General features: G+C 35.7%; 1 protein-coding gene across 1 annotated transcript; it reads left to right on the plus strand.

Moving 5' to 3' along the window:
- Nucleotides 1–557: 557 nt before the first annotated feature.
- On the plus strand, nucleotides 558–6,177 carry LOC105045364 (acyl carrier protein 2, mitochondrial). The gene is made up of 2 exons (XM_010923620.4): nucleotides 558–932; nucleotides 5,558–6,177. The coding sequence occupies exons 1-2, from the start codon at nucleotides 573–575 to the stop codon at nucleotides 5,732–5,734; spliced, it is 537 nt and encodes a 178-aa protein (XP_010921922.3). The 5' UTR covers nucleotides 558–572; the 3' UTR covers nucleotides 5,735–6,177.
- The last annotated feature ends 4,611 nt before the right edge of the window (nucleotides 6,178–10,788 follow it).

Here is a 10,788-nt window from a genome sequence, read left to right on the forward strand (position 1 = left end):
ATAGAGGTTGTATTTTTCAAATGCCTGTTAAGGAGTTGCACAAGGAAGTAAGGAGTTGCACAAGGAAGGAGAGATAGGCAGATCCGAGCAAAGGATGGAATTATCAGTATTTGTCAAAAAAAATTACTAAAAGATGGAGGATGTGATTCAGAAGATTTGAATAGAATAACTTGTATTTGCCAAAAAAAATTGCGGAAGGATGGAGGACATGATTCAGAAGATTTGAACAGAATAACTCGTAGGTTAAAAAAAAGATAAGTTGAAATTTATTTTTAATTATGTAAATAATGAAAGAATATTTTTATTAATTGAAATAGCAAGCTAACACCATCTCTTGGTCAAGAAGCCATGGGTCAATTTTGAAATATTCTTAAAGCTAGAAGGGTTAGTTTGGTAGTTTCTAAAATAGAGACGATGGAAGTAAAATTTGTCAAAGATGTCTTAAGAATTTAAAAAAAAAAAAATCAAAAATCTATCTTGACCTTTAGAATTAATATATATATTAAAAAAATCAAGGCACTATGGCCTGGTTCCAGGCAAACCTTACTGGGCATTTTGGAGGCCCAGCTTACATGGAAAAATTAGCAAGGCAACAACTGCTCCGGGGGAACACCAGAACGCAACTCCAAAGGCGTTATCGCCGTCTCGCGAGCAACGGGAGGAAGAGATATTCGAAGTTTCGATCTTTTCTCTTGCTCTGCTCTCCAATGGCGGTGGCGGCGGCACGAAGCGCTCTCCTGAAGCACCTCAGGGTGACGGTGGCATCTCCGGCGCCTCCCCGCCGGGCGGCTCCCCTCTTCTTCGACCAGCTCGTCCTCCGCCGCCGCGGCTTCTCCACGGACGAGGCCAGGGGCACCTTCCTCGACAAGTCGGAGGTCGCCGATCGGGTCATCACCGTAGTCAAGAATTTCCAGAAGGTCGATCCCTCCAAGGTAATCTCGATCTCAACTTCCCCCAGTTCCTGGAAAGTCCTGTTTTACCATTCGTTCTTCTCTACTTTGCTCGCTCTCTCTTGGCGGAGCTCAAGAGGCTCTCGGAGAGCTGAGACCTCATCCGAATCGAGCGTATGTCCGCTCACACCTACCTCTGGTTTCACGTTTTAATTTTTTTTCTAAGGCAACGGAAAGGAAGAAAAGAGAGCAAGCTTTGGAGGCGAACAGACTCCAAAGTCACAATCATCGACAAAATTCTTACCCTCCATCTTTTTACTTATTTATTTCAGAAGCTTCATCTATCACTCTATCACTGAATAGCACACAATGCATGGAAAAAATTAATTCAATATAAAGTCATACTATTGATTCTTTCAGCACATAAAAAATATACATCTACACAACATATGCTGGAGTAACAACATATGCTGGAGTAACAAACGAATAATCTGATTGAAAACCCAGATTCCACATGTTAAACGTACAAATTGGAGAGTTGCCTATCGTATTGCTGACATGATTAGTATTATTTTTGAAAGATGGTTTATTACCGTTAGTCCCTAACCAAACACGAAGAACCCGAATTCTCCAAAACCAAAATCCTAGAGTGCGACTCCTCAATCCAAACCCTAGATTTTGCAAAAATCAAAAATCAAACTCTGAAACTACGCTCGGCACTCCATATTCCCCCAAGAGCCCTCTTTCTCCTATCTTTCCTCTATTATTTGACTCAACTCCCTCGCCTAATGCCACAGAGTCGGAGACAAAAAAGAGAACGATGATTGGAGACAATAGGGGAAAGCGACGGGAGAGAAAAAGAAAACGAGGTGGGAGAGAGAAGGTTGAGAGATGGGTTTTGGGTGTGCCGGATTTTGCTATATTTGAATCGCTTTTGGCATCTGTTGACATAGCATTGCTTCGTTTCTCCGTTTTCCGCTGGCTGCAAGCTATTCGCTAGATACACATGTCAAATGGAGGCTCTACCAACAGAGAAGCCTCCGTTTATATATATATATATATATATATATATATATATATATACACACACACACACACATATATATATATATAAAGTATTACAGTTGGTTTGAATTCGTTGAGTTGTTGTGCTGCTGGTATTGTGCTTTTATTCTTTTTGCTGCTTGATTAGGGGAAGTCTTTTTGTGTTCTTTTATTGTCGTTTCTTGATTCTTACTAGTTATTTGGTATTCGTTTGATCAACTAATAGTTTCAAGAATTTTTATTCAAGTTATCAACATAGCATCATAGTTAACACTCCCAAATTTAGTTGATTATATGCATCTATAAATTATCTGCATAAATTTCTTAGTGTGCTAATTTCAGGTAGCATGATCTTACTTCAAAGCATGGACAGCAGAGGGTAGAGTAATATTGATTTGATCCTAATTGAAAGAAAGTAGTTATAAAACTGAAATAGCTTGAAAAATCTGTTGGAATGGCCTTGTCCACATTTCCTACTGAAGCTGATAGTGAAAATTGTTTGATAATATACATGTGGAACATTTTTATTATCTTTGACTTCTAAAATAGTTAACTAACCTAGCATGCGCAAAAGCAGGTATTGTTGCCTTAACATCTTTCTGATCGAATCTCTTAGATCTTTGCCCATGCTTATATTCTTGTGCACTACCTTTAGTTTGTCCCTGTCCTTATCATTGATATATTAGTATCTCTTAGAATCGTGGCCTATGGATAATAATAGATGCCTTGATTTCTTTCTGATTGAAGTTCTTATATCTTTTCCCAAGCTTGTATGGTTATTGATTACCTTAAATTTGTCCCTGTCCTCATCTCTTATATGCTAGTATCTCTTAGTATTAATGGCCTATGCATTACAATGCATCACCTGAACTTTGTTGGTGTCCTCTTCCTAGCTATGAGACTATCTTTCACATTTGGGTTATTTGCTATATTTTTTTTGGATCTTTTGTGTTCTAATTCACTAAGTCAATAACATTCTAGGTAAATATATGTGCTATGTGCCATTGCAAGACTAGTACTATGTTGTTGATTAACAAGACTCTATTATTATTTTTAGGTGCCTTTCTCTGGAAGCTGCATAAATCTTTCAACCCTCACCTATGTGAATGTTTCAACATCTTGCCATCATTGTCATATCACCTTTCTTTTTTCCACTTTTTTTTGTTTTGGTGTGCATGTGTGGGGCTGGTTCATCGGACTATTCGACTGTCCTGTACAAGATGGGCCGCTGAATCATGCATGAATTTTTACACATGCATCAAAGACATGCTAAAGCAAAAATTACAGTATTACCCTTGCATGCATCTCGATACTGCATCAGATTATCAAATGATATTGGATCCAACCTTACTGAAATAAGAATCCCAAACTCCCAATCTTTGTACAGAAAAAAAATAATAATAATAATAAATCTGGAACAGTACGTGGAAGTAAGATTTCGTTCTCATGTCACCTGTATTGAGCTAAACACTGCAAAGCATATCTTGCTCATGTCTAGCTGGTGATTTTAAAGCTCGAAAATCACAGATCGTATTATGCTCGTGTATTAATTTGACACAAATATAGATATTACTTAATAGTGTGTAAACCATATCAGAAGAATTTTATAGGATATGACCATGGTAACTCATACTTCAATTGCACTGTGGGTGCATATATTCGTCAGTAATAGGATTTATGATTAAGGTTGCATATCTATGTCTATGCATGAGTGCATATGGTTTTCCCACCTCACTAAACCATACCTAGCATCATTAACTTAGACTCAAGAATTTGCAGAAACAACATGGAATTTATCCTAATTAAATATACTGAGTAAAATGGAAAATGAAAGATAGCATGAGATTGTTTGAAATTAGTGTGTTAATACAATTATAAATTGCATGGATTCAACTTAACCAAAGGAAAATGATTTTCATTTCTTATTTGTATTTTTTGAAGTAGATATTAGCATTATAATGCCTTGATAAGAGATAATATCTAGATTTGGTTCACAATTTTTCCCCTTATGCAAGTTTGGTGTTTCTTTGTGCTTTTTCCTAGCTTCTTCCACACTTTTTGAAAGCTTGATGCTATTCTTACACTCTTAAGGCTGTGGGTCACTTTTTGTAAATCTCTCTAGTTAGACTTAGTGCTTGAGTTCTGTCTTTCTTGCTGGGATATTCTTGCAGAAGCTTGTTTTGTATTGAAAATTATTTAAAAAAAAAAAAAACAAAGGCATGTGTGTACAATTGAACAAAAAATCTAGATATATGATATGCATAGGCAACCAATGAATAATTCTAGATAAGAGCAAGAATTGATGTGTCTGTATTGGCATACTTAACATATGTGATACTGTAGATTTTAGAGGTAATTGGTTAATAGCATATATCAGAGGTTGATCTTTGTATTGTCACAGGCATGCATGGAGCAGTAATACATGCATTAAAGCTAGCCATGACACCACAATGGAATTTTTATCCGAGCCTGCACTAGTAATCAACCTTTTAGCCCTTGTTATTTTAGACTATGACAGATCGATTTTTGATTCAGGGCCATATTATATTTAATTCACAAATGGTGTATTGTTTCTTGATGGAACAAATTTAATGTCCAATGCTAAATTTTATTTATCAAGGTTAATGGATCAAAAATTTAGAACTAAAACAAGGCATATAGAGTGTGAGTAAGGTGGATATTTAGACTTATTACCTACTTAAAATTTGTGCCCGATCATGGTCAATGGAAGACATTTAAGTAGAATCAAATGAGGCTAGGGGATGTGTACTTCAGGGGTATTCTGCAACCTTGGGGAACTTTTACTAAAAATATTATGAGTAACATGAGGCTCACAATGTTGGGTGCATATGAATGTCTGGAAATAACAAGAAACTTGGAATGTAAAACAGCATGACACAATGATGTGTTTTAGTAATATACAAAAAGATGGGATTAAAAGGTAGTAAAAATGGAGTTGCACTAAAAACATAGCAGAAGAGCATAACTTTATTATGCTAACAAAGATCTTGACAAATACACTTGACCTTGGAGGGCCAGCATGTACTTCAAAGTGATGATTGGCCAGCACTCTTTGGAAAATATAATTATTTTGCATTATTCTGGTTATCTAAAACTTTAAAAATGTTGTGGCATGATTAAGATGTTGTTTATATAAATGATAAACGTATATGTGTTAAGTTACTATTTTTGTTGCCATAAAATTATTAAAATATTTAGAATGGCTTTATTTTTTTTGGTAGAAAGAGCACCGCTTGCTTGTTTGAAATGTTGCACTGTGCACCAAAGAGCACCGCTTGCTGTTTTTGACCAACTCAGGGACTGCCCTTTGATATTTTCTAAGACTTCAGTTCCAAAAGGGTGGTGGTAAATGTTGATCATCATCTTCTGCATGGATGCTACTATTGCTATTCAACCATTGCAAGTCACAGGTGATGATTAACTAGCCTATGAACCCATTATGTAGAATAGCATATAAAATTTTGGAAGAAAAAAGAATCTAAAAATTGCTGGTTCCAGATTCATGAATACCAACAATTTGTAATATCATGAACCAAACTTTACACTGTTACTTGATACTACTCCTAAAACTAGAGTGGTCCAATACTGTGGTCGTTGTGCAGGTCACACCAAATGCTTATTTCCAAAAGGACCTTGGCCTGGATAGTTTGGACACCGTAGAGATTGTCATGGCCCTAGAAGAAGAATTTGGCTTTGAGATCCCTGACAACGAAGCAGACAAGATTGACTCCATTAGCTTAGCCGTTGACTTTATTGCTTCACATCCCCAGGCAAAATGAGATAATGTCTATGTCGCTTTGTTTCCCTCTGCTTTTTCAGAAGTCTCCACAGGCTGTTTTGTTCTAAAAATTCAGTTTGAGCTCGAAGTTGGACTCTTTTCTTGATCATTTCAGAGCAGATCAATGCACAGCACTCAGATCGACAGTCGATCGGTTATGGTATTTTTAAGCTGAAGATATCATGGACATTCAATCTGTTTGGGCTTATTGTGTGTTTCTGGATATAACAAAAGTAACAGAAATCTTTAACTGATTTTTGTCGAGGATAAATTTATTCTCCTGAATAATACCACTAGTTCTGCATATGCCAAGGCAGTTCTGTGACAAATGGCGTGCTGAAGGTCCCTGGTTTTCTTTTAAAAAGGATGAAATTCCAAGCTTGTTTGATGTGAATATTCTCCTGAAATAAAGATTCTTCCCTTTGTCAATTGGTTAATGACCTATATGAGGATTGGGCAATCTGCACTTTCAAAGAATCTTATCATGTAGGGGGTGGCGGTGGAAGGTGTGTATTTTCTTTGAAGGCCTCATCTTTCCCTTCCAGTACTTTCATGTGGCTAATAAAAGGATTGTCTTAACACCTCAAATATGCAACGTCGGATACATATGGGATCTGCATGGTGATGGGTTTGCTTCCCTCTACTGTTTCGTGTCCTTTTGATCGCCAACGAGCGGGAGACTACATGGGTAAGGCAGTGGCAATGACTGTTTCGTGTCCTTTTGATCGCCAACGAGCGGGAGACTACATGGGTAAGGCAGTGGCAATGGGTAGCAAAACTCTTGAAGAATCTGCAGACCGTGAAACCCAGATGACATGCTTCCGTCCTCCAGAGTAGCCAGTACACGCACGTTTCTGGGGTTGCGCAATCCAAGCCGAGTCAAGGGCTGTTTCTTACCATTGGCATCATAGATAGCAGTCACATGGGGGTGAACCTTAAATTATATAGCATGGAAAATCTACAAGAATAAATGAATGCGAGGAACGTCACATAGGGGTGAATGTTAAATTATATAGCATGGAAATATTGGGAGATCAATGCAAGAGATCAGGAAACTAGCAATAAAAGGCAAGCATTTGGTTCCGCCTAAATGTTTGTCATACGTCTCATAAAACACTAAACGGAGATTTCTTAAAAACACCAAGCACAAGCATCCTCTCCACTAAAGAGTATTCAAGAAACCTGTCAGTCCCACGAGCATCTTAGGACAATACATCAAGGATTTCTTGGAAGAATGAAGAGGACTCTGGACACCGAGCAGGCAACTTCACATCAGGTTTGAGATTGTAGGCGGTTGTAATTGTCCAAATACGTATATGGTATTAAAAAATTAAAAAAAAAAAAAAAGGTGTAAAGAATTACTCAATAGTCACAATCCCAAGTGCAATATTCATTGTTTGTCACCACATGCACATGGAGCAAGTAACTGCACAGAGAATTCAGGGGCTCGACTAGGAATTGCTTCTACAATCCGACCCATAGAGGTGAAATAGCCATCTCCATTCACTGAATCAATTACTCATCAAAATAGGTATCAGTTCTGGGATACAACTGAAGTCAAGAAGCACAAAAGGAATCTAGAGATGTTGCATAGCACCTATGCTGCATGATTAAGTTATGAAAGCTATTGCTGCAACTTTCAGACATACAGGTCCAGAAAACCGTGATATTAAAATGTAAATTGAAACCATGTTTGCATGCAGGAAATTATTCAAATACAAGATCTTGAGAACAGGAGGCTCTACTATCTGTTGATCTCCACAACTTGTTCCTTCATTGATTACATCACCGGCTAATAATGCCTTCTTGGGTATCCAAGATTCCAAGTTTGACTTCCAAGATTTAAGAATACTATTCCTATAAGGAACTTGTATCCAAATTTCACACTAATTCATCTCATTTGTTTTTCATAATTGATCATTGTTTCTGAGCCCTCTTGGCTGGAGAACCCTAATTGTTTATCAGACCATAAGCCTAATAAGTGAAGGGAGATGAGTGAAGCCAGTCACAAACAGGTTGGCATGGAAAGAGGGTAAAAAAAGGTGTTGTAGGACATCCCAAGAAAGAACAAAGTCTTTGATGCTCTCGACAATCATGTGCTAAAGTCACCAACTTTAAACTGCTTCAATAGCATCCATATCCTGCTAATAATACCTGAATTTTCATCATGTTTCAAATTGACTTTATATCTACTGGCAGCTAGCCAGCAGGCTTGCTTGCCAAACAACCATCATAACTGAAACCAAGGTTTCAACATATAAGTCACCTCAGCAGCAGCTTAACCAGTTGTATGGATCAACTTGGCCCTTGGTCATTATGGATAAGCCCCAAAACAATTCACACTAATCAGTTGGTAATAAAGCAAAGAACTTCTATAGGTCAAAGAAGAGGTCGTCATAGTTTATAGGCCTCGTAAATAACGTCCAGCATAAAGTATGCAAACAAAATTATGGTTTTAGTCAGTCTACAAAAATGGTTTTGGTTTTAGCTAGATGAAATAAATTCCAATTCTGGTAGTCTTGTTCAAGGTTCGCTGGACTGATGCTTTCCAAGTTGGTACTGTACAGCTCATGTACCCACATAAGGTCGGAGACCCTTTTCACATGCCCCACCCTGGTACCATCCAAAACTGGGCGCTACATGGTACAACACACAGGCAGAAATGGTATACAAACCAATGCAAACTCCTACGCAATAATGAACCTATATTGGTATCCAACCAGTACGCCAACACAAGACAAATAGAAGTCAGTATGGCAAACCATGGCATTCTTTTTTTTTTATTTCAAAATGTCATAAGAAAACCCAAGTCAATCAAAATTAGGCAAAAAAATGTAAAAATAAAATAAAATAAAATAAATCTAGGAAATAAAGTAGAAATCAGTTCAAGTTAATTCATATTCTTTTAGGACCTTTATATTGCTCTTGGTTTTTTTACTGAAATAATCAAAAAGTTGTTTCCATACATAAAATATTGAATAACAATGTCTTGAGATGCTATTGTTGTCATATTTTTCTATGGTAGTTTAACATACAAAATATAATATTTGAGTTTTAAAATTCAGATATCCACTTCCAAAAGTCGAGTTCCAAATTTTCATTGAAACACAAAGCTTCTGAAATCTCATAAATTCATTTAATTTTGAGAAAACGGCTCACAACGTTTAAAATAATAAAGAAATGAAAAAGAAATTGATACTAATCGATCATACATACACTCAATTTGGTTCAAAAATTTTGGTTCAGCTGGGATTTTGGAATTGACCCTGGTTGCTGATAGTTTCCTGCGAGCATCAAAATATTTTGGTTCCGATTTACGCTTATTTTGGTTCCATGTGTTCTGTTTTGACCTGAATTTCAAAACTGCCCCTAGTTTCATATCAGTCCTAGCTTTCAGTTTGGGCTAGAGGTGTTGGACAAGTCTTCAAAGTTCAACCACAATAAAGTGTTGAAAATGGACAGTATATAGATCGGATGCCGGTATATCCATATTTTTCATGAATACAGATATGGATGCGAATATAGATATTAAAATAATACTTAATATCTATATTTATTTTAAATAGAAATATATATGAGTCAAAATTAAGCATATCCATATTTGTTCCAAACAGACCGAGATAATATGTTGGATATTATTTATATCCATATTTTCTATCCCAATGTAGACATAAGTCAAATATTATTCAGATATATACCAAATTTTCAGTGGAAATGTCTGATGAAAACTAACATTAACTTTATCATCATAAAGGACTGGAATAGAATTTACTATGCAGATCACACACATAAAAAACAGATAAACCTAGGATTTTAGGCATGGTTATTAAACCACACGGAAACTAAGGTGGTTAAGTGTCCAAGCCACTAATTCGATCAGCTTGCATTAAAATATTAAAAATCAAACATTATTAAGATAAAAATATAATATAAAAATATCAATATTTTTTTTGCATTGAATATGTTACTACTTTTTAATTATAGTATCAATAAAATTAATCATGAATTATCTATTCTTAGAAAGCTTTAAGAACAAAATCTTTGAAAATATCATAAAGAATAAAATAAAGTATGTCCGGTTTTCATTTTTATCAAAAAGAAACCTTTTTATAAAAAATAATGATTAAACATGAAATATCATGATATACTAAATAATTATTTAACGACTTGAATACATGTGAATTAGTAAATAAACTCATTAAGATAGGAATGCATATTGTAGCCTCTGAATTTTTTAGAATTTTTTTACCAAATATCTGGATCCAGATTCAAAAAGTATTTAAAATCTAAAATTCAGATCCATATTCAGCAAGATTTATAAATAAATATTCGAATTCAGATCCAGATGCAACCAAATATCACAATCTCTATATGAATCTGATCCACTTTGCATATGGAAACAGATGCGGTCAAATAAAATTTGGCCCATTTTCAGTCTTATTTAGTAGCATCAGGAAATTCAAGAAAGCTAAAATTCTGCAAAACCCTTCAACATTCATCATCCTTTATAACAGCTCCTGGTGGAAGACATGAATCATATCCTACAGCCAGATAAACCACTAGATCTGCATAATATAATGTAATCTTCAAATTAATGGAAAAGGTACAATTACATATTCTATTGCAGCAATTTTTAATGAGACACAAAGGTATGTATGATTCTGTGGTTGGTTCTATAAATGCTGTCACTGAAGGACACAAATTATACCCACAAAAGAATCATCAAGTTCTCAACTCCTAAATGTAAGAAACAGAAAAATCCATATTTTGTTAGCAAAAACATGGAAAGGCCTTAGGATCCTCATGCCGCACAAATCCAATTGTTTCAGTTATGAGTACCACTACTTTGTTAGAAGGGCAGAGCAAAGCATTCATTAATAGGGGTTAACATGGAAATGTTGAATATGACCCTTTTTTTTATATATATCTTTTCATTATTTTCTAACAACGAAATAGCCGGAACAGCTTCACCATCTGAAACTAGGATATTATGCATTAGAGGATGCGATGTTTGACTGTTGAAAAATTATAATGGGACTGTCAAAATTCTAGTGA

This window comes from Elaeis guineensis, chromosome 5 (assembly GCF_000442705.2).
Source record: "Elaeis guineensis isolate ETL-2024a chromosome 5, EG11, whole genome shotgun sequence".
NCBI lineage: Eukaryota > Viridiplantae > Streptophyta > Magnoliopsida > Arecales > Arecaceae > Elaeis > Elaeis guineensis.